This window comes from Arachis stenosperma, chromosome 9 (genome assembly GCF_014773155.1).
Source record: "Arachis stenosperma cultivar V10309 chromosome 9, arast.V10309.gnm1.PFL2, whole genome shotgun sequence".
In the NCBI taxonomy this organism is placed as follows: Eukaryota; Viridiplantae; Streptophyta; class Magnoliopsida; order Fabales; family Fabaceae; genus Arachis; species Arachis stenosperma.
The window spans coordinates 138,518,491-138,543,195 of NC_080385.1; the positions used below are offsets into that span (position 1 = coordinate 138,518,491).

Below are 24,705 nucleotides of genomic sequence, written 5' to 3' on the forward strand. Positions count from 1 at the left end.
AACATAATAGTTAATATGATTACATGTATAAATGAATTGAATATTACAAAATAAAAATAAATACATAATTATACTAAATAATTTCTTTATATAATAAAAATTGTCTCAAAACAAAATATATTTATAACATTGATCCAAAAGTACTAGAATGAAATTAACTGTAAAAATTCATACAACTCAAATTAAAGTAAGCATAGCCATATCAAAACCATAATATCACTTAGCCAATAAAGGTATCTTCTAATAAAAATCATTAGTCAACCATACATGTAAAGATTCTAAATAGCACTCTATCTTAGCCAATAAACCACAATAATAGTCAGCTTAATCTTCATTGCTTAATCTTCATTGTTATCCTGCATAATTATATAGATAAGTAGTTAAAAAATATTCATAATGACATTCGTAATTATAAAAATTAAATGGAACACGTAGTCATAGTAAGCCAAGAAAGCATATATACTAAAAAAAATAACATGGTCACGGCAGAAGAGGTGAATTCAAGGAATTATGTATTATCTTGTTTCATTCAAACTATGAAAATTTACTGGTGTTTCTTCCTTCCATTTCCTTTAACACAATCCTGATATGTCCCTATAGCATTTTTCATGCACTAATTAACCAGACTTTCACACTTAAATTAGATATAGGGACAAATTCATATGTACCAAGTGCACAAAATCAAAGATACAACCACCAGAATTACACAAACAAATTTCAGCCATAGCAATACAACTTTAGTGTTAATAAAGCCAACAAACATTTTCAGCCATAGCAATTAATGTAAATGCAAGTGAAAACTATGGAATAAGGAATAGATAAGGACATACCACATCTAAGTTCGGAAAATGTGTTGATCCATGGCCGCTATTCGCATCAATAGGAGATTGTTGGGCGTCTTGTAATAAAGCTTCTAGTTCTTCTGGCCTCATTCCAGGTTCCGATCGCTGCAGTAATAACTTGATCATATTTCGCAACCCATGAATCTCTTCGTCTTGTTTTTGCTGTTTGGCCTCTTGTTTTTGCTGTTGGGCCTCCATGTGTCGAAGTTTATCCTTCAGACTGGATACTTCCTCTTTGTGCTGATTCTTGATTTCATTAATTTCAACATATTTTTTTAAATCAGTCTTTGTCACAGATCTTCCATACAACCTTATCCGACCTGGTTGTTCTTTCCCGAATAAGGCCTCAAATGCTTCCTCTTCTGTTTCACCAGCAGCTTGGCGGTGTTGGAAGTCTTCCTGCATAGAAGAAACATTTAAAATTGAGTTAGTTACCGTATCCTAAATTTGAAATGTAATTATGAATGATTTAATGAACTCTTACAACAGCCATTTGTGTTTCCTCATCCACTTCTTTCCTCTTCCGACTTGTTCGGGTAGCAATGAACATCTCAAACCTTTTTGGTTCCTCCTTTGTTTCCTTTGTTGCTCGCTGCAAAATAAGATCATACTTCGATATCTTCCTTCAATTTATGCAAATATAAATTCTAATAAATATAAATATACTATTTACCATAGCCACTCGTACTCTTCCGAAATTGATAGGCCCCATGCGATGTGGAAACTTCACATTTTCCTTGTGTTGCTTGTTCCTTTAACTTATTGACTGGAAGTGAATAAAAAGTTAGCATACAGTTACTAAAACGTGCAGCATAATGAGTTAGGAAAATCTACTAGCAAAGCTGTATTATTAAGCTAAATCACTGAACAATACCCAAAAGCAAGCATAAAAGATCTATTTATAATACATTGGAGCACCTGTTCAGTTTTTTCACAATTGTAAAAATTCAGACTTCACATGATCAAATAAATTTTATAACCGAAAAAATCCAATCACATTTTTCATGATTTCCACTTCCTTCTTAGCTTTATACTTCCATTTTAGTATTCCAATTGCAAAAGGCAATGACATCTCGTGTAAAATATGCTTACTCAAATCCCTCATCATTCAATCAATTAATTCCAGTGACCTATAAGTCAATCCAGTAAAAACTAAATTCAGATGTGATTTTCATGAGAAAATATATTGTTCAAATTAAATTAAAAAAATAACTTGGCAGAAAGTGTTATATCACATTGAAAAATAGAACTTGATAGATGACTATACAAAGGTTTTCAACCACAACTATTTACAGAAGCAACCAAAACCTATGGGTTATTCAATTTTTTCAAATAGTCCACACCATAATTAGTGTTATATCAGTTGCATCCTATGTAGAACTGTATCAAATTTAGAACTGTTTCCAGATTGAAAGCTTAAAGAATCTTAAAGAATCAGGGTTGAGTTTGACGATTCGATGAATTTAGATGAACAGTCGAGTTTTACACGAAACTCAAGACTCAAGAGCATATATGTTCATAGATACAGTGAACAAAATTTATACATAATTTCTTAACATATTAAAGTAAGAAAGACTCAAATTTTATATATAACTTCAGTGGGAAGGGAAAGAAAGAAAGAAAGAGGAAAAAAATCAATCTCAAACTTGAAAAATGAAGTATGAAACAGAATAGAACCCCACTTCCAAATCAGAAGACATCAGTTGCAGAAAAATTACAAAAGTAAATTCAAGGGGAAAAGCTATTCTGCAATAAGAGATTATGTGTAAGAACTAAAAAGCTAGCTACTCAGATCCTTCATTTGCCAAATTGCTCTTTCAATAGTCAAATAGTTTCACATGAAAAGTCGACATATATAGTCTTTTACCTGGATTAGAGGATGACTCCAATAATAGATCAATTTTATGAAACCACTTTCTGGTACTTGTGGGGGTCGATTCTTCACCATATCTTCAATATTATCATAGGGAACGAAGTGCTTTTGCTTAATCTTTCGTTTGAACCGCTTCCAAGCATCTCGAATCGCTTGTATTACCCACTTTTCTCCACTGTCTGGGAGGAAAAACTTGGTCTGCATGATTATAGGTAATTGTTATATACTCTTGTGCTGAATAAAAAAACTGAAATCAATAATTATCAAGTGTCTTACGTTAACATAGTCCCACATGAACTTTTTAGCTTTAGGAGGAACAGCATGCCAACTAGTGTACAAAAGACTAACGAATCTTTTATTTCTACCAATAGTGCCAACAAAACTAGTTAAATTAGAAACACTTTGGTCGGTTGGTCCTACGGGCTGTCCAAGATCAAAAGTGATTTCTTCTTGCTGTTCCATAGTCCTTGCATAAATCTCCTTGCAAGTTGTTTTTCCACGGGTTTTCTTCTTCTTTGGCTCTCCTAGTTTCATTCATTGGTCAACATCAGATTATGCTTAATTAACTCGAGCTCAACAAGCATATAAAGCAAACAAGTACACAAATATAAAAATTATAAAAATTATAAATCTGACCTTTGTAGTTGATACCATGAAGTGGACAAGTTTTAGCTATTCTAGAAATCGAATTTAGCACACAACTTTTAAGTTTATTCCACATCATGGACTTCACTGAATTTTAAAATACGCATAAAAAGATGATTATTATTGTTATTACGGAGCTGTAGGATAATAGATTATTATTCTGTGTCATAATAGAAGAAAGTATAAAATACTTTCAAGCATGATGGGCAGGTCACTTTCAAGCATGATATATATGATCATAGTAATTACATAACTTACACGTAATGTATCTATTTGTAAAAAGGTATAACTTGCATTGGGGCCACTGGCCAATTATGAAATTACATACTCCACATGCATTGGCAGATAGAGATATTCATGTTGCTAATTAAAGCTTCCAGATTTAGAAATTCCACATAATAATAATTCACCTGAAAAGTAATTAAGATAAGTGCTTTTTGCTTCAAACATGTGTCATATCAGAATCTAAGTAAACTAATGGTAGTAGGGATCAATCATAAAGTGTTCACACAATGCAAGTAGTCGCAGCTTCAAACAACTAGATCTATCAGTCCAGTTTTTCTATAAGTTTTTTTAAAAAAATAAATAGTTATCATCAATAAAAACAGAGCAAAACAGTACCTTCTTCATCATCAATGTCCTCCATCACATGTTGATAATAGTCTTTATCAAGTGCCATGCTTTCTTCCCCGTCCTCACTTAGTTCAGTGCTTGGTCCTTCAATTTCCACATCTATCCCATTTTCCTTTAAGAATTCGTCAATTGTTGTAGCCTTTACTCCTGGCATCCTCTTACCCTTTGTTGATATTTCATGCTCCAACATTGCACTTTCATTTTGTAGGGTAGTTTCAGGAGAAGGCAAAGTTGTGTCATCTTGCCCTGTTTGAGTCTCTTCATCTGTGAGTTGAATATTCTGCTGCTGCCCTTTGTTGATTGTGAGTTGAGTAGAACTTGGACAACTCCGCTCTTGGCTTAGACTTGTTGACACGTCCTTGTTCATTTTACGAATTGCTTCAAGCTTCCTTGGCATATCACAAAACCTAATCGATAATTATTAAATTTTTTAGGCGAAAAATTTATAAGGGGTTGCAAAGTGAAGATTAGAAGAATAGAGGAGGCAGGGTGTTATTCGCTACAAAGGGAAATAGTTCCTAGTCTTAGAAGTAATTCTCTAGAAACCCATTGAGGTAAAACAAATAAAGAGAAACATAGAATTTATAGTACAAATATAATAAGTTAAATTGTAACTTCAAAACTAACAAATCAAAAGAATTAAAGTATGCATTGTACCTTGCCATGACACGATCAACGTTTTGACAAAATCTTCTTGGAAGACCTTAACAAAAAACTTTCGCCTTCAACCTTAACCACGAATAACTGTAAAAATTACAGACAAAAAAATTGTAATTGCTATATCCAACCATTTAACCACGAATTTAGCACAATCATCATTTAGCAAGCAAGAATTAAATTGATATAATCAAACAGATTTGGGACCCAGCAGCAGCAGCAGCAATTAAATCATTCAACAGATAACGGCAATCAAATTAAGTAAAATACAAAATATTATTGTGTAACACTATTTTATAAACAGCACGAGGGTGGACTTTATTGAGGACATTGCAAAGAATGAGTCCATTCCGAAAAATCATTTATTTTGATCCAGACTAAGATCTTCACAGGATCAAGTTGGGATTTGGGATCTCCCAAACTAATAAACACAAAGATCACAACAATGTTTTCAGTTTTTCACAGCTCAGTGCCACTCAGACAGAAGAAAAAGAGAACCCTTTTCCTATCCAAAATTTCTACCACCAACTTGACCTGTTTTTTATTTTTTTCTTGCATTTCACTAAATACCAATAGGCCTTTTACTTTTTCTAGTCCCTTGTCCCTTCCACAAACACACATAGAAGCTTGCGGCCATACCTGCCTCACGTGATTTACTTTCTGAAGCAATTACTGCCTTTGCACAATTGTGACCTCCATTCCAATTTACTAGAATATCAGAAGAAACCATTTAGATAAATAACCTTCTACATGTTGTTTTTATTCACAAACAGTTATGGAGAAAGGTCTTTTAACCAATGATAAATTAATAATGCATAATAGTTCTCTTAATGTAACCAATATCATGGATTATATCTGTGGTGCAAGTTGAGCATCCAAACAAAATGAGTGTCTCAAGTAAAAAAAGAAAAAGAGGTTGCTGAGTTTCACGGACTAGTTTAAGCATGTTATATCAATATTATATATACATAGCTCATGATATTCATAACTAGTGTACCCTTGTTTGGCTATTCCATAATGGGAATGGCTCTTTCGGAAAATAGAGCACCCAAGGTCTCTGTTTTGCTCTCTTTCGTGGCTCTGTTCTTCAGCTCCAGTGGAGTTGGGGCACAGAATTCTCCAGTGTTCGCCTGCGATGTGGCCAAGAACCCTGCATTGGATTTAGAGTATGTCTATTTAATTTGTTTTAGATGTCATCAATAAGTGTAATCAATAACTTATTAATCGACCTATCTAGCTCCTTTGTTAAAAGTTCTCTTGTTTCATCTTTACAACAATGCTCCACATGAGGTTTATATTGAACTATCACAACAAAGTTCATGTCATAACAATTTTTTTAAACCTAGCACAAACCCTCATGCCAATAACTCACAGAACAAACAGAGTTCAGAAAAAAATAAATAAATAACAAATAAAAAAAATCAAACACAAATAATTTTAAACCACAGGTTCTAGCAGAAAGCCAATTACCGCACTAACAGTTTAAAAGAAAAAAAAATATCAAAGAGAAACATTTAATCAAGTACAAAAACTTTCAAAACAAAAAGTGTTTCAATATTACACACATAACACATTAAATCATTCACCTATTCAAGAAATCAACTTCAGTCTCAGAAGAATATTACCATAAGAATCAGCAACTGAGGGAAAAATTGTAGTTTTACTCAAAAGGGGTATAAGTAACTACAATGTCCCCATTTTTATAGATGACTACCTAGATTTCTACAATAGAGATGTCAAACAATCAGATTTCTGTCAATTAGAAAGTTAAGTTTTTTCTGTCAATTAATTATAAATTATTTTCTTGAAATTATTTTTAACTTTAAATTTTAAATTTTAAAATTTAAGTTTTAAATCTTAATTTAAAAAAGATAAAATTAAATATAAATTATTTTTTTATATTTTTTAAAATGAAAACGTACCTTTGTGGGTGCTGGGTGAAGAGAAATTCTTGCTCTTGTTATAACTCCAAATTGTCCTAAGCCTCCAAGAACCGCGTGAAATAACTCTGAATTCTTTTGCTTAGAACATGTTATTAAATCTCCCTTTCCTAAAAAGAAACCACACAAATTCATTAATTAATTAAATAATATAGATAGCTGATTGCATGAATGAATATAATCTTATAATAAACGGTGACATCATGAAAAGAAAAAACGTTTCATGTTCATATTTCATATTATTTTATATTAATCTGAAAGAAATGGACCGTGTGTAAGACTTGGACTAACATAAAAGTCATGAAGTCAAACAAAGAATAAATGGAGGCTATGACCGTGTGAACATAACTGCTTCTTAATCTAATAACAACTAAGCTATTCAACAACCAATACTTAAAATTAATTATTGAGTGAAGTCTCAAAACATGTTTAAAATAATTATATAGTTTAGCTTGACATATCAGAAGTGTGTATACAAGTGTGTATACAAGGATTTGATTGTTAATTAAAGTGTAGAAATTGATAAATTAAAAAAGTAAATTATAAATATTTATTCTTAGAAAACTCAATTTTCTTATATAGTTTTACCCATCCATAACCCTTTCATTCTTTGTTCACCTTACCAGGATTGTATATGATTGGTTTTCATGTTAATCAGATTTCTTTCTTTCAATTCAATTTACAATTCAGCTCACCTTTCTTCTTCCTCTTCTACTTCTTCTCTACTCCTTGTCTTCTTTTCATTCTTTATATTCTTCACACCATTTCTGTTTCAGCAGAGTTGGATGTTGTTTCAGAAGAGCAAGTTGACTTCAATAATAGTTGTATTTCTTCTTTGTCTTCTGAAGAAATTTCTGATATAAAAGCAGAGCAGCTCAATTTAGATGAATCTGTAAGTGAGTCAAAACCAATTCTTGAAGCTAACATTGGCAGTTTAAATTGTGAAGAAGACAGTGAAATAATGATGTCATATTAGGTTTGTCTTCTTTCATGAAACAATGATGTCATATTAGGCTATTTCTTGGAAGCATAAAGGATTTAAAAGTGTAAGAAAACTCTTATGTCCATTACTTTGAATTAGTCTCTTGGTTTTATTTGTCTTATTCTTATTCTGGGGAAATACTTATTAAGCTGCCCATTATAAAACTGAGAATATAGGTTGGCCATTGAGCTAGTTTATAACTAGCTTTAGTAGAAATTAATGCTTAGCTTATAAAATATATTGCTGGTTCTTTTTAGCATTGTCTTGGAAAAATATTGAAAATGACCGGTGGGTGACAAATTGATTATATTTAGGAAAAGGGATTTACGCATCTAATATGTAATATAGAGATAACACTATAGTAGGACTAAGCATAAATGACATTTTTTCTCTAACTATAAAGTTATTGGCAACAATATTCATGGCCTGTTAATTTGTGAAAAGTTGAGGGTTTGAGTGGGGTTAATTTCTTTCCAAAACCAAGCCTTCTTTGCGGAGAAAATTTTGTCACAAATTTTGGATAATATAGATACAGTTGAAGTACTCTACAACTTGAGTTATTTTCTCTCCAGATTAGACCACATTAGCTAAGTATTTTGAGCTCTTTTAATGGTTATGTGCAGACAAAGTCAATAAATTCAGTAGTTAGAAGGTTTTCTACAAGGTATGTTGTGCAGCAGGATTACCCAGGAGATTGCAAAAGACTATTTATCAGTCATGTTAGACATATAACTAATAAAAGCATGAACTCTGAGGAAAAAGCTGCAAATTATACCTTATCCAAAAACAGATCGTTGCAGGACAACGAAATTGACGAATTAAGAAATTCTTCTAAGCATGTATATGTGAGTTTTCAATTCAATTTACAATTCAGCTCACCTTTCTTCTTCCTCTTCTACTTCTTCTCTACTCTTTGTCTTCTTTTCATTCTTTACATTCTTCACACCATTTTTGTTTCTGGCTAACCAAGAAACCGTTCAAACTATAAGAACTCTGTTAGAAACAGGAAGCTGAAAACAGAGAAACGAAAGCCAACTTATTCATTGAGAAATCACAGAAACAAAAGCTTATTAACGCTGCATTTGGATTCAGTCTCAGAAACAAAAATACAGAGAAAATAGACAAGCTGTATATTAAATCACAGTTCACAAACCCTAAAATACCACACATCTTCATCAATAACAGCATGCATGTTATCAAATTACAGTTCACAGACCCATCTTTCAGAGATTAAAAGCCCCAAATTAAAACCCCTAAAATAGGAACCCTAAGCCACTGATCAATTTCAGAAGCAAATAGAAATCAATACATACCTATTCAATGATGTGAGCACAGCGAAGACGATGGTGAGAGCGGCGCAGCGACGATGGTGAGGGTCGCACACCGACGATGGTGAGGGCCGCACAGCGACGATCAGTGCAAGCGATGGCGAAGAGGAGATGACGACGGTCAATGGCGAAGAGGAGATGACGACGATCAGGTGAGTCGTGAGTGGGAGGCGATGACTCTCAATGGCGAGAGTGAGAGGGTTTCCGCTTATAGTGAGGCGGTCAATGGCGAGAGTGAGAGGGTGAATGGCGAGACCGAGAGTGAGAGGGTCAATGGCGAGCGTGAGTGGGGGGCGACGATGGTGAGCTATCGAGGGTGACTGATGAGCTATCGAGGGTTTACGCTCGAGGATGAAGGTGACTGAGACTCAAGAAGTTTAATTTGCTAAGTTTTACTAATAAGTGTTAAGGTCATCATCACTCATCATCAGTTTGCTTTCAGGAAAAACAAGGAAAAAAATTACTAAGTGTTAAGTTTTTGGCTCTAGAGACATTAGGCATCACTTTTAAAACGCACCCAAAACTTAACAAATAGGCTATCCTTTAAAAGCGTCTCCTTTGATATGAAAAGTGAACCTATAGATATCAACCTACGGCTACGCTTTTTAAGTGATATCTTTAATACCTAAGGCTACGCTTTTTAAATGATGCTGCATTTGTGTATCCTTTTCTCTTATAAAAAGGCAACACAGAGAAAAACGTAGCCTATTCTATGAATAGGCTACGCTTTTCAAATGTAGTCTAAAAAAAGTGTGGCTGAATGGGTATTTTTCTTGTAGTGCTTGGAGCACGAGGGAAGCGTAGCCTATTTTTGGCTGAGTTTCTGTGAATGAAAGAAACGGAGGGAGAAAGGGAGAAAGAAACGAAGGAGCTTCAGAACCAAGAGTGAAAGTAAGCAAATTTGGCAAAAACGATGAAGTTTTTTTTAAACCGGTTGGTTCTCTGTCCGGTTCAACCGTTCCTGTAGCTCTCTACGGTCACGCTTTTGAAGCGTGGCAGAAAAAAACATTTTGGCCACGCTTTTAAAGCGTTCCAAAAGAGTACTAGGATATGGCCACGCTTTGTAAGCGTGGCCGTAATGAAACCCTGTCGCCACGCTTTCAAAACGTCCTTGTTTCTCTCTATCGCCATGCTTTTGAAGCGTGGCAAAAAAAGCGTGGTCGTTTCTCTAATCAATTGCCACCCATACAAAAGCGTGCCCGTTGATACTTTTTGCCACGCTTTTGAAGCGTGGCAATAAAAAAAGTGGCCAAATCTCTAATCTATCGCCACCCTCATAAAAGCGTGGCCATTGACCACTTTTGGCCACGCTTTTGAAGCGTGGCAAGAAAAAAGCGTGGCCATAGGCCTTTTTTTCTTGTAGTGAAGCACTTTGAACTTGACCCAAAACAAAGAGAAAAGAAAAGGGGAGTAGGTTAATAACAATATCAGCTATGTAAGTAGATGATAATATGTGTTTAATATAGAGCTGCTTAGAAATCACATGTTGCTGCACAAAGTGTAAATTGATCTCAAAATGCTTAAATTTACTGTTTAATACAGGATTTTTTGAAAGTAAGATAACACTTTTATTGTCATAGAAAATTGTGGGTAGAATTGGACAATAAATCCTTAATTCTTGCAAGAATTTTTGGATTCATAGGATTTCAGATTCAGTGTCTGCCAATCAACAAAATTTAGCCTCAGTAGATGATTTGCTTATTGTGCGTTGCATCCTACTTGACCAGAAAATTGGGTTGTTCCAAAGAAGAGGCAGTATCCACATGTATTTGCCTAATCAGCATCTGCAAAGGCAATTATTCGAAAATCAGAACTTGGAGTTAGATATAAACCATGTAAGGCTGCATTGGACAAGTATCAAAGAATTTTTTTTACAGCTGTTTAGTGTTGACTTGATGAATTTTGCATGAACTTACTAACACGATTTATAGAAAATACAATCTCAGGATGAGATAGTGTTGCATATTGTACACCACCGACTATAAAACAATAGAATGTTGGATTATCAAAGGGTTCTGATCCTTGAGAAGTAAGTTTCACAAAAGATATCATAGAATGGGAGTTGGTTTGTAATTTCTCATACCATCCCTGTCAAGTAAACCATGTATATATTTCATTTGTAATATATGAAGAGATTTATTATGCACAGAATTAAATTCTAATCCAAGAAAGTAATGAGAAGTACAAAAGTCTTTTAATGAAAATAAAGTATTCAGTTGAGTGATCAACTTCTCTATCTCACTAAATGAATCCTCTGTGAGACTGTGATAACAATGTCATCAACATAAGCCATAAGATAAATAATAGAAGATGCATGGGATAAATCTAGTGAATAGAAAAGGACCAGTCTTGGTACTTTGAAAACCAAACTTGAAAAAAGTTTCACTAATCTTAGTAAACCAAGCTCTAGGAGCTTGCTTGAGGCTATAAATTGCACGATTTGGTTTGCAAACTTGATGAGGATTAGAAGATGTATATCCGGGTAGTTGCTGCATCAAAACTCTTTTAGAGAGGTCCCCATTCAAGAATACATTGCGGAAGTCAAATTGGTTCAAAATCCAACCCTTTAAGATAGTAAGAGATAAGACAATTTGAATAGTAGAAGGTTTGATCACTGGAATGAAAATTTGAGTGATATCTACTCCCTCAGTTTGGTGATTCCCTTTTACAACAAGTCTTTGTATTGTTTTTTATAGAATGATCTGGACCATGTTTGATGGCAAATATCCATTTACTTTCTATCACAGTGTCATTAGGCTCAGGATCAACTAAATTTCATGTATTATTTTGCTTTAGACCATGGTATTTTTCTTTTATGGCAGCGAGCCAATGAGGATAACTAAGAGCTTGTTTCATAGTTGTAGGCACATTATTAACAAGGTGCAGAGTGAAAATGAGAGCTTTTGGCTTATAGATACCAGCTTTCTAATGAATAGTCATGAGATGAACATTAGTATGTTAAGAGGAACACACTGATCGAATTTGAGAACCTGGTAATTGTATTTCAATACTAGAAATTAGAATATTAGTAGGTATAAGAGAAGTTAAAATAGGTTCAGTAGGTGGAGACATTTCTGGAATTGGAGTAGAAAAGGGATGAGATGTTAAAGAAGTGTTACTAGTGTTAGTAGAAGAATTAGAAATAGGGATGTGAGAAATGAATGTGGGAGTATTAGAGGAATTAGTAGATGTTGAAGGTATAGAACCTTAAGATTGTATAAAAGAATTTTTAGAATCTTGTGGAAGGAAAAAGGGTAGAGAAGGAAAAATCTTGCTCATCAAAAATTATATTTCTTGCAATGTAAATTTTTCCATTCACGCTTAAGCACTTGAATATTTTTTATTGAGGAGAAAAACTAAGATAAACACATTTGTGTGACTTGTCATCAAACTTAATAGTATTGTAAGGTTTGAGATGAGGATAACAAGCACATCCAGACACAAGAAAGGTAGAGTATTCTAGGTTTTGATGGTGTAACATCTCATAAGGAGTTTTGAAATCTAAAACTCTAGTTGGAAAGTTTGTTGATTATATATGTTTCTTGAAGAAAAACATCCTTCCAGTGTGTAAAATGGCATGTGTGCAGTTGCTAAAAGAGAGATATTAGTCTCTATAAGGTGTCTGTATTTGCACTCAATAACACCTTGTTGATGGTGGTATAAAGGCAAGATAGACGATGAACAATGCCATGAGTTTGAAGAAAAGTTTTGAAGGATGAGGAAAGAAACTCTTTGGCATTGTCAGTCTAAATTTCCTTCAAAACAACACCAACTCTGTTTTTTCATTAATGCCTTATATTGCACGAAAACTTGAAAAACTTGAGATTTCGCATGAAGTAAATATAAATATGTATATATTGTATAAGCATCTACCATACTAATATAATATTGGTATCTAGATCTTGAGGTAATAATTGCTATTTCCCAAACATCAACATAAACTAATTGAAGGGAGCAGAATATGAAGTTTAAGAATTAGGAAAAGGAAGAGTATGCAATTTAGCCATGTAATGGTATTCACACACATTTGATGAAGTTTGATCTTTACTAAAAGCTTAAAAATTACAATTGTTCAAGACTTGATTGATTATAGGTTGTGCACAGTCGCCTAAACATTTGTGTCATATAGCATCAGTAGCTTTACAATGTGTAAAAAAAGCATGAAAATTTAGTAATGAAGTAGTAAAACCAGGAACTTGAATTTCATCAAAAACGTAGCTATTTCTAAGTAGCCCTTGAAGAAGAATCTCTCGAACACGTGATTTCACAACGAAATTTTGAAACACTTATCAAATTTTGAGCAAGATTAGATATGCATAGTATATTCTTAAGCAAGAATTGCATGCCATTTGAATTTCCATAATGAGATATAGGAAGAGCTGAACTATTTGCTATGAACAATGGTCCAAACCAATGTAATCGGATGCAGAAATGAGAGTAGAATTGTAGAAGCATCATTGGTGAGATGATGACTTGCTCTTGAGTCTGGATACCAAGATGAGTTTGAAATTGTAGATGGTGTTGTCAAATAAGAGCTTGCTGGATTAAAAGATGAAAATGATGGAGTAGCTACTTAGGAAAATGGTTGATGAAAAGATGATGGTGGCGGGAATGGTCTTGTTAATTGGAAAGAGGTACTGGAGAATTGAAGAGGATCATAGGCTGGGCCATAGAAGTTTTGATCAAACCCAAAAAAGTATTATAAAGCTTGATGATCAAGTTTACTACATAATTGACAAGTTGGCCTAGCATTCGATTGTCAATATCCTTTGTCTCCTCTACCAAAATGCCCTCTTTGATAACCTCTTCTACCACCAGCTCCTCTAGTAACAAATCTTGAATTATCAAGATTGGTTTGAGCCATATTTGCTTGAGAAAGATTTAAATAATACTATTTAAATCTCTCAAGCATGTTTTTGTGAGCAATCATCATTGCTTCAATTTTTCCAATTGTGCATAATTCAGGTTTAGCTTGAATAGTAGTGATGCAATTTGAGAATTCTTCAGGGAGACCATCACAGATTTCAGCCACATGGTCTTCAATAGTAATGGTACAACCTATAGCAAGCAAGGAATTAACAAGATCTTTGATCTTCTCTATATATTATGTAGCAGTGAGATTGAATTTCTTAAACCCCTTTAATTCAGACTTCAATTGATTGATTGTTGTCTTAGTGGATGAGATGAAATATTATTGAATTCTTTTCCAAATTTTATAAATAGTTTTGCAATGAACTAAGCAATTTTTGAATGCGGCATCAACAAAGGCAATGAGCCATGAGCTGAGATTGTAATCTTGAAGCATTCATTCCGAGTAGATAGGAGAAACTGTATTAGCAGCCTTTGATTTAGATGTGGCAAATTCTTGAGGAGTTTTATTTGGAAGTATATGATCTTGGAGGTTTTGCCTTCTAATGGTGAATAACTCAAGTCACAAAATTCTTGTATGGAGTTTATCTGGGATGGGATCGAGGAGGGTTTTCAAATTAGCAATAATAGTGGATAGAAGAGTTATGGATCAAAAACCTAAAGCTCTAGATACATGAAAAAATTTGTGATGTGATGAAAAGGAAAAGAAAAAGAATCTTATATACTAAATATTCAATCATTCAAGGACAAAATCACTTTGTTATTAATCTCAGTCACTGTTTTACAAGAGTGTATTGATCACATATATATATAGCATAGTTAGTCCTTGTTCTATTTTGTATACAAGTTTATACATTACAAGAAAAATGCTGAGTACTATTAGATTTATCGTCGAATTTAGCGTCGCAGAATAGCAGTGGATTTACCAGCAGTGAAGATGTCGAATTCGTCAGGTTAAATAATTCCTGGCAGATTTACATTTTCGACGGTAAATTCACCGGTAATAATTGGAGGGAAAAAAATAGGCGCGTAAGTTAGTATCGGATTTATCCGACGGTAAATCCATTTAATGAAAACGCTACATTTTGGTGACTAATAATAATTTACCGTCAGATTTTCAGTGGTAATTTTGCTCTAAATTCGAAGCGCGAATACTCTCCTCTTTCATTTTGAATCTGTCTCTCTCTACCTTTTCTTCTCCCACTCTCTCTCTCTAATCCTCTCTCTCCCTGCCGCTCCATCAAACCCGCTCTGCTGCCTCCTTAATCTATCTCTTTCTCCCATTTTTTCTTCTACTCTCTCTCTAACCCTCTCCCTCCATGCCGCTCTATCAGCCCCGCTGCATGTCGGCCCCGCCGTTGTATCTTCTCCAACAGCCCCTCTCTCTCTTGCCACCATCCGATTCTGTCAGTCGCTACCAATGTTCTCCCATCCACTCATGTGTCTGTATTGTTTGGTGAATAAATTTTTTTTTTGTTTTTTTGTTAAATTTATGATTAATTTAGGTTTTAGTTGTTAATTAATATTATGATTTAGTTAGAAATAATTTTTCAGTTCAGTAAATTTACGTAGTTAAGATAGGATTAGATTATATTATTAGATTTTGTGAGTTCTAATGATGTAATGATGTGATATTTTTGTTGTTGTGCTTTTGGTTTTGAATTGGAATTGAATTTCGTAAGTTGGTGATGCTCAAACTTAAATGCATATATTTTACATAGTTCAAATTATTATGTTCAAATAGGCATATTACTAAATATTTATGAAGTTGATTAAACTTACTTTTATACGGGTCAATTTTCAGTTAAACTAATTTTATCTTTATAATTAAATAATAATTCTCTATCATTCTAATAGTTCTTTATTTTATGCGCATAGTCAGTGCAATTAATTATATAATATTTTTAATGTGTTTTAAGAGTGGAAATAACAATAAATTAAAAAAATAAAAAATGAGATAATTTTAAATGATTTATGGATAATTTTTTATTTGCATACTGACAAAATTATACATGTAGTAATATATATTGCTAAATGTTTGTAAAATTAAAATGTGCACTTACCTTTTTTTATTATATTTGATTCAATTGATAATGTATTTTTTTAATTAAATTTAACGTAGTTTATTTTGATTAAGCATTTTAAATGATGTTGTGAATATGTTTAGCACATTTTTAATCGATATGTTCTTTACAGATATGATGATAAATAAAGATGTCGTAGATCAGTCTAGTAATCGTGGTCATGGTCGTAGTAAAGAAAAAATTTCTGTTAGTACCCAAAAATTTTGATTCCTCTCCCTCTTATTTAATTATATATTTTGATGACGTCACAAATTATAAGTACATCAGAACTGTCGTTCATCACAGTATCTAATTTCAATTAAATCGCTGCAATAATAAAAATTAGTGCAAAGATAATTATAGATATTAAATTAAATAAAATAATTTTAGATTATTGTTTTTCTAACATTAGCCTAAAATTGTGTGGGCTATCATACTTCGTTTGTAGATTATGTCTTCACTGGTCTTTAAATTAAACTATGATATATAAATAGATAACATGGCACAAAATCTTGAAGTGAAATACTTGGATCCACATGAAAGAAAAAGTTACAACACTCATTTGACCATATATAGAATTTGACTCAATACATTGATGACGAGTCAAAAAGAACAATGAAGAAAAAAAGGTCAGTAAGTATATCTAATATAGAAGTGTTACACAAATTAAAACCACCCACATTATACTATCTTCATAGCTTATCCCATTTTATTCTCATCCCACTAAAATTTGCACTTATTCCATTCCAGCATAATTTAATTTATTGATCAGATTTTGCATAATTCTACTGGGTCTTCACCATTGCAGTTTGATGTATCTTTGGTGATAGTGTGAACTTGTTGGTCACCTTCTTTACCCCACAACAGCAAATAGAGACCAACGATGACAAAACATGCGCCAATGATGCTGAAGATTAATTTCAGAATAATAATAATAATTAATTAGCATTATTGAAGGATAGTTAATTAATTAGTTATTCAAGTTAATTATTATACCTGCCCAAATAAAGTTTCTCGCCAAAGACGAAATATGCTAGAATTGCCACAAGCACGGTACAAAGTGGGGTAGTCATTGTGACAAAGACTGGCCCTTTTTTCTCAGTGCACCATAGCTGAACATATATGACCAATCCAGACACCACAATTCCCTGCCATTTACAGTAACAAATAAATATTCTCTATTTTATCTTCTAGGAGGCAAGGAATTTGTACTGCCAACATGCTGCTTCAATTTTAAAATTTTATATAATTTCTATACCAATTTTTTAAATTATAATAAAAGATCATTTGTTTTCATTAAGATATATAAAAGTGATGACTATCTTTGTGTGGCATATTAAGTGACCAATAAAAGTTTTAGCCAATAAAACTTAACGTTCATAGAACAATTCAAACATATATGTATGAATATAATAAGAGAAACAGTACGATTAACTGTCTATTAAATTATCAATTTTATAGTTATTTCTTGCAAAAATTAAAAAATATGTATTTTTTTCACTATTTTTTCTTTGCATTTTTTTTACATATTTTTATAGAATAAAACATGTAAGTTTTTTTTTTTTTTCAATTTTTATGGATCACTTTTAATATTAAAAATAAAAGGCGTACATAAAAATAATCTATCCACATCTAACTTATAAATAATATGAAATATTCCTCATCCCATAAACTAATTTTTAAAATTAAGGTTTATTCAATTTCAAATTCTAATTAGTTAATAATTAGCCAAATGTTGATTAAAAAGTAATTAGTAAAACCGTTAATTTTATGAAACACTTACTCCATATAACGTGGACCACAAATCGATGTTGAAGCCTATGAACCATGCTGAAGGATGATGTTGTACAATTGCTGTGAAAACAGCTGATTGCACTGCTCCAACAAAGCACATCCACGAAGTTAGCGACAGTTGAGCTGGGTACCTTTTCAAAGTGGATGCCTGAAATAATTCCATAACTTGAATTAGTAGTTAATTACATCAGGTTAGAATTGTAATAAGCACAATATTTTTTTTTCTTATCTCTCCACATTTAGAGGGAAAAATATCGATCTCCTATGTTTTGTTCCTTCGTTATTAGATTTTCCGTGTGACTTTAATAAAAATTAGATACCCCCGTGTCGCATTGATAGATATAAGATAGGAAACATTTTAAGTGCACCAGGAGTACCGGTGCTCCAGTTATTTTAACCGTTGATCTGAATTATAAAAAATATATATAATATATATTAATTGAAATCAACGATTAAAACAACTGGTATACCGGTATTTCTTGGTGCACTTGAAATGTTTCTTATAAGATATCCCTACGAGACAACCATTTATTTTGGACTACTCTGTGTCTAATCTCCCGACATAGTGGCCTTTCTCATTGCATGCGTACTTATCCTATTGGTTAGTTACGTTCAGCAACCTTCTCCCACAAAGATCAATAGGAAAAGAACAAAGAATGAAAGAAGGGAGAAATAAAATAGAGAATGCTGATGATGACATCTTTATATGAAGATGACATTGTGAACCTTTAAATAATTAATTAAATATATTTAATCAATTTTATCAACTTATCTAATGATTTACAATGTTATTTTCATGCGAATATATCATCCTGAGAGTATCACCAATAAAATAAGGTAAGGTACAGAAGTGACACATAAAATGATGTGTTGGTCACTTGAGACACGCATATAACACATCTTGTTTCCATTTATGGTCTTTTTACTCTTCCAGAAATAGAAAGCGGATATATGTAATTAATTTATATTTTATTTATTATTCTAGCTCATTTTGCGAATAATATAATGTTGTTTGTTTACCAAAAGATATATTTATTTTAGACATAAATTATAATTATTAATTAATTAATTAAAACTATTAACTAAAAATAAATAGTTTAAAACGGTGCACTTTATTATACTTTCTAAAAATTTATTTAAAAGTTATTAATCCAAATTAAAATAAAGGACAATACTTCATAGACATTCAAAATTTACGTCTAATATTATATAAAAATATGATATTTTTTTTATTTTTGAGTTTTAAGGGGACGGAGGAGGAGAGTGTATGTTAAGCAACTGAAAAATAACAAAATTTCTAAAATAAAATCATTAGTTAGTTCAACTAGGACTTTAACTTTTTTAGTCACCAATTTTCTTTCAACTTATATTTTTTATCTCTAAATCTTAAATTCTAAATTCTAAAAAAATTAATTAATATTATTAAGCAATTAAAGATTATTTTCTTATCTCATTCTAATTATATATATATTATAATACAATAATTTAACAAAAAAAGGAGGTTGGTAGTATGAAACAGTATTTCCAATTTGAAAGAGTGTGTGCACAATAAACAAATGAATAATGGTGTCTGTCATTCATCATTGATGGCAAATAGCTAGGTGCCTTCCAAGTCATCTCTTCCTACAACTAATCATTTTCAAATCACACAAAAAACATGAACAGCTCGAATTAAGTGAAATCCGTGATGACAGTTACGTTGCATGGAATAATAGTGAAAACAAACCAACTAACCTGCATAATATACCATACAGATAATAAAACACAACTTGTAACTGCAAGAAGTGAACCCTTTAACCAGTTCTCTTCGGTGCCACCATTTTTCCCTTGAATATGGATTAGTGGACCCCACAAATTCCTCATCGGTGGTCCTTTGTACAGTGTCATCGTCATTACACCTCCTAAGGATATCAATGTCCCAATAACTTTTGCTATTCCACGAGGGTCTCCAATATCAAGAGCTTCGTACCTGCGTTTTAATTCATTATATGTAAATAGAACAAATTAAGATAAGTCTTGTGTATATGGAAATCTTTTCTAGCAAATTAACCTGAGTGCTACAGCAATAATGAAGGTAAGGGAAGCTACGATGTTGAACATGGAAGCAACTAGAGTTGGAGAAGTGTATTGCAAGCTTGCAAAATACATGTTGATTGGCGCACTGATCCTGAGATTATTTTGCATAAATCAAAATAAATGTCAATACCCAAGACCATATTTGAATATTAAAGAAAAAACATATTTTTGTTTTAAAAATTACTATATATAAACAAAAAATTAATTATTATATATTGTGCATAAAATATATATTATTTAACTCATTTTAATATATTTTTTGTATTTTAACATATAATTTATATTAATAGCTAATTTAATAACTAATTTTTTTGTATATGAATATGATTTTATATTTTTTATTAATTACTATATTTTTTTTTGTTGTTGGATTTTGCTTGTCCTTACCCAATCAAAGAAAGCACAAAAATTTCCATGAACAGCGCAAACGTGAGCTTTGGTCGTTGTTTTCTGTTTGAACCATACGGAAAGGTGTGTCAGTTTCATAAGGTACAAAAAAATAGAAAGAGAATTAGTGTATATAAGAAGTGAATCAAATAACATAGTTCTTCCACAAACACGTGCTATCTGGTATGATATTAATATTTATTAATTTGATATATATTGAGCAAGCATCAAATAAAGGATATATTATAGTCTGCCTTTGAATATATACCAAGATTCAATTCAAATATACAAATACATATGCCTCAAAGAAAAATCTCATAAATTTCTCATGAAATTTTGTTTGAGTCATAAAAATTCTGATACCATAAAATAACTTTTCTCAAAAATCAATAATAAAAAATATATAAATAATTATATCTATAGCAGTATTAAATACATGTACACAACAAATCAAAGTATCAAACTAGTAACTGACATATAGTAACATGTAGAAAATGTATACCTCTCGAGAAAATATGCAAAGGGGAACATGACAAGAGCAGCCACAAAATAGCGATAAGTAACATATAGAAAAGGACTCATCCCATGATTGAAGGAAGCTTCAGTGATGAAATATACCAAGGCACAACCCACCTGGGCCAAGAACATCAGAATGTGTGGCTTGAATTCTTTGCACACAATCAAGAGACATGATTTTTTATGTTCCATGTATAGTTATAGTGATGAATGATATAATACTATGATGATAATATATATGATATATAGTGTCTCTCTTGCACAAAGTTATTGTGACAATAAGCTCTTGCGCAAGAAGCATAGAGCATGCAGCTATATATATACACACTTGGATAGCATGTGATTCTTAATGCATGTTGATTATAGAATCCTGTTAATTCTTGATTAAATTCCTTTCTAGCTAATTTAGACACGAGACTAGCTAGGGTACGGTAGGGTATAGGGTATGACGACAAAAATACAAGAAAGAATAAATTGCAAGTCATCTTATATATGCATGCTAGCTAGCTAGCTGAACATGACATATAACCTATGTGTGGAACTTGAGTGTTAGGCGATTAATGATCAACTAAAAAGATAAGTTAAGTGTTGATGGATGAGTGAGCACACTAAAATTGAGAATAAGTGCGTGAGAGAGAGAGAGAGAGAGGAAATGCTAGACTGCTAGTTGTTATAAGGAGAGAGAGAGAGAGAGAGAGAGGGGTAATGCTAGTTGTTATAACCTTATTTGGATATGCCTAAAAAGACTTTTAAGTAAAGGTTGTAGTAATAAGGAGTGAATTAAATACTCGTTAAGAGACCGTCGTCTAGCCTAAGTAATTTTATTAAAATTTGAAAAAAAATAAATAATTGTATATTATTAAAAATATTAATAATAATTAATTAATAATTATAAATCATAAAATCTATTAATTTTTTAATATTCTTCGACATGTTAATTTTATATATAGTTCGAGCTAGTTAGTTAAATTAAATAGAAATATATAAAATTATAGAAAAAGATAAAAAAAAAATTTTAATGAATGAATATCAACTAATTTTAAAATTTAAATTTATAATTTATAATTTATAATTTATAATTTATAATAAATAAAATAATTTTTAAAATATTAATTGATGTTAACTAAAAAATTATTAATTTATAATATTATCTTTAAACGAAATTGTAAAAAATATTTAAGTGTACTATTTGACTTAAATATCAATCGGATTCATAAATATTTTCTTAGATTTTGGAGTTCACCAAGTATCGAATTCTTGACCTTTTAGATCTAACATTCTATATCATGTCATGATAATACTCATCCCAAAAGCTTCAACTGATAGAAAAAGATAACATTAATAATTATATCTCTAATATTTCATAAATTTTTATTATACACATTGTACAAATATTTTATTAACTCCTCGTATTTTTCCATATCAATATTGTTTACAATCGAGAGTATGCTAATGCTGTTTGACTCATAATTAATGTCGCCTAATGAGACAAAACTTATTTATCGTTTTTAAAGATGACCTTAGCTTACCCAACATAACCAAAACTAAAGGGGTTTTACTGTTACATCGTTTAAATATTTAATAATTTAAAAAGAAAAAATACAGGAAAATAATGTTTTTTTTAACGATCTAAATAATAAATTAAAAAAGTAAATTAATTTTAATTTTAAAAATTAAATTTTAAATTAATTAAATATAATCCTTATTTTTAATAATTAATAAATCTAAAATATAGTTCGTTGTTTATGTTATCCACATCTCTCATTATTTACCTAATAAAATTGTTAAAAATTATAATTAGATACATTTTCTTTACTTGAAATCGCTGATGATTGAATTTATTTATTGAACAATAATTGTATGTTGTTATTTTTTATACAATTTTAATTAATTTTGTATTTTCTCTTTCAATTACAATAATAATTGATATATTGCATAGATTTTACTTTTAATTTGAGTATAATTGATTTGATATTCAACTTGTATTTATAATAAATTTTCTTTTAAGTTTTTGTGTTGAAATACATGACATTGGTTATTAGTGATCGAATTGAAGAAAATTTTGAGTAGTTGAAAAAAAAGAGTCTAAGATTTATAACGTTTATGCTGATCACATTTTTCAGTTCACATTGATTTTAAGAGAATTTTCTGCTAAAGATTAATTTTAGGAAGATTGGAACCGAAGGAAAAAACGGATTAAAAGGCAATGGAGATAGAAGTATTTACTCATTATTAGTTTAGTTTTATATTAATTTTAGGATAGTTAGTGAGAAAAACACTCCCTGCTCATGAAATTTTTGTTTTAATCATTAGGGTTTAGTCTTCTAAGTTAGAGTTATTGCATGCAAGTTGTTTAATTTTTTGCAAGATTCAAGTTGCAAAACTCATTTCCTTTAAGCTTCTAGTTTAATTTGTTTGCAATTGTTCTTCATTTTTACTTTATCCAATGTTTATGAATTCTTGTATCAAGTGAAACTTATTTGAAGAATTTCATGAATGTTTACTTTTTCTTTGCCTTGAATTTATGTTTGATTGAGCAATTTTACTTTCCTTACCATTTTAGTAAATTTAGAATTATATTTTTATATATTTTAATGTTAAATTTTATTTTTCTTATTTCGACTTAAGGTATAAGATTTAGAAAAATCTTGAGTTTAATTGTATTTCATGATTAATGATAATTGGGGTCATTGAATTAACATGACTCTAACTAACTTTTCCCGTTATTGATGGTCATGCGATTAGGACTTTGTTAATAATTAGGTTAAGAAACTAACTCTGATAGACTTTTCACATTATTGTTGTTAATTTATTAGGACAACTTCACTCTAATTATATTAGAAAAAGTATAGGATATCAACATATTATTTGCCAACTTATTATCAATAATGATTAATTATTATATTTTAAACACATATAAAGAGACATATCCAAAAAATATATCTATAAAGATATTTTTATTAAACATAGTCATAAAAAAGATATTTTTTTTAGATACATTCACAAAGATACTTCTATTAAACACAATTATAAATAAGAGTTGGCAGATATTGACAGAAATATTGTTGGTAACATAGCAGGATTGATTACATTAATATCTTGCATAACATTTTTTTATCAAAGGGGTTGGGTCTTACACTGACTTAACTAGCTAGTATAACTTCAACTGACTTTTCAGACTATTAATGGTTAATTGGTTGATGGGATATTATTAATCTAGTTAATAAATTTCAATAGACTTTTTCACACTATTGATGGTTGACTTATTAAAATAATTCATTCTTTCACATTAACACAACTTATATAGACCAGGATAGATAATCTTAGGAATTATCCGAAAACCAAAACTCTTTTATTCCATTGATTTCCATCTCTTTAATCATTTTTAGTTTACTTGTTTTAATGGTGTCATTGTTATTTTAATCTCAATTTTTATGGATGAAATTCAGCTACAGTCAATTTTAGGTGAAATTAATAATTAAGAACTGTTAAATAATTTAAATAATTTGACTAAATCTTTATCTAACAACTCTTTTTTTTTTATCAACTTTACGTAAAATTAACTGTATATAAGTTTTTACCATTCTCATAATACATACAAAATTCGCAATTTTATGATCAACCTTGAGATGTGTGTAGTTCAAGTATTATTTTGTTACTCGGATTCTATTCTCATAAGAATTAGGGGTGAACTCGGATCGAATCGGATCGGATATGACCAAAATTTCGATCCGATCTGCACTAAAATCATCGGATCAAATTGGATCTAATATTCGCAGTTTTTAAGCATAGATCCGATCCACACGTTTTTAAGTTTGGATCCGATCCGCACATTTACAGATCGAATCGGATATCGGATATATTCGCAAAACACAAAGATATTTTTATACTACAAGGAAACGGGAAATAGTGGCGGTTTTTTTTGGAATTAGCGGCGGTTTTAAACCGCCGCGAAATGATAAAATTCATTTTTTCTATTATTAAATATATTTACTCTTAAAATAATATTAAACATATTTTTTTAAATAATAAATTAAAATAATACAACATATATGATAATTAATAGTTGAAATAAAACATTAAAAAATATTTACTTATTT

At 31.0% G+C, this 24,705-nt stretch overlaps 2 protein-coding genes across 2 annotated transcripts; both read right to left on the reverse strand.

Moving 5' to 3' along the window:
- Positions 1-338: 338 nt before the first annotated feature.
- LOC130949978 (uncharacterized) lies at positions 339-4,360 on the reverse strand. The gene is made up of 7 exons (XM_057878559.1): positions 3,982-4,360; positions 2,992-3,239; positions 2,754-2,913; positions 1,751-1,760; positions 1,327-1,465; positions 831-1,241; positions 339-356 (listed from the first exon to the last, which is right to left on the reverse strand). The coding sequence occupies exons 1-7, from the start codon at positions 4,358-4,360 to the stop codon at positions 339-341; spliced, it is 1,365 nt and encodes a 454-aa protein (XP_057734542.1).
- Positions 4,361-16,344: 11,984 nt separating this feature from the next.
- On the reverse strand, positions 16,345-20,900 carry LOC130951146 (WAT1-related protein At5g07050-like). The gene is made up of 7 exons (XM_057879774.1): positions 20,592-20,900; positions 20,090-20,152; positions 19,677-19,793; positions 19,361-19,595; positions 17,616-17,774; positions 16,829-16,980; positions 16,345-16,739 (listed from the first exon to the last, which is right to left on the reverse strand). The coding sequence occupies exons 1-7, from the start codon at positions 20,795-20,797 to the stop codon at positions 16,601-16,603; spliced, it is 1,071 nt and encodes a 356-aa protein (XP_057735757.1). The 5' UTR covers positions 20,798-20,900; the 3' UTR covers positions 16,345-16,600.
- Positions 20,901-24,705: the final 3,805 nt, after the last annotated feature.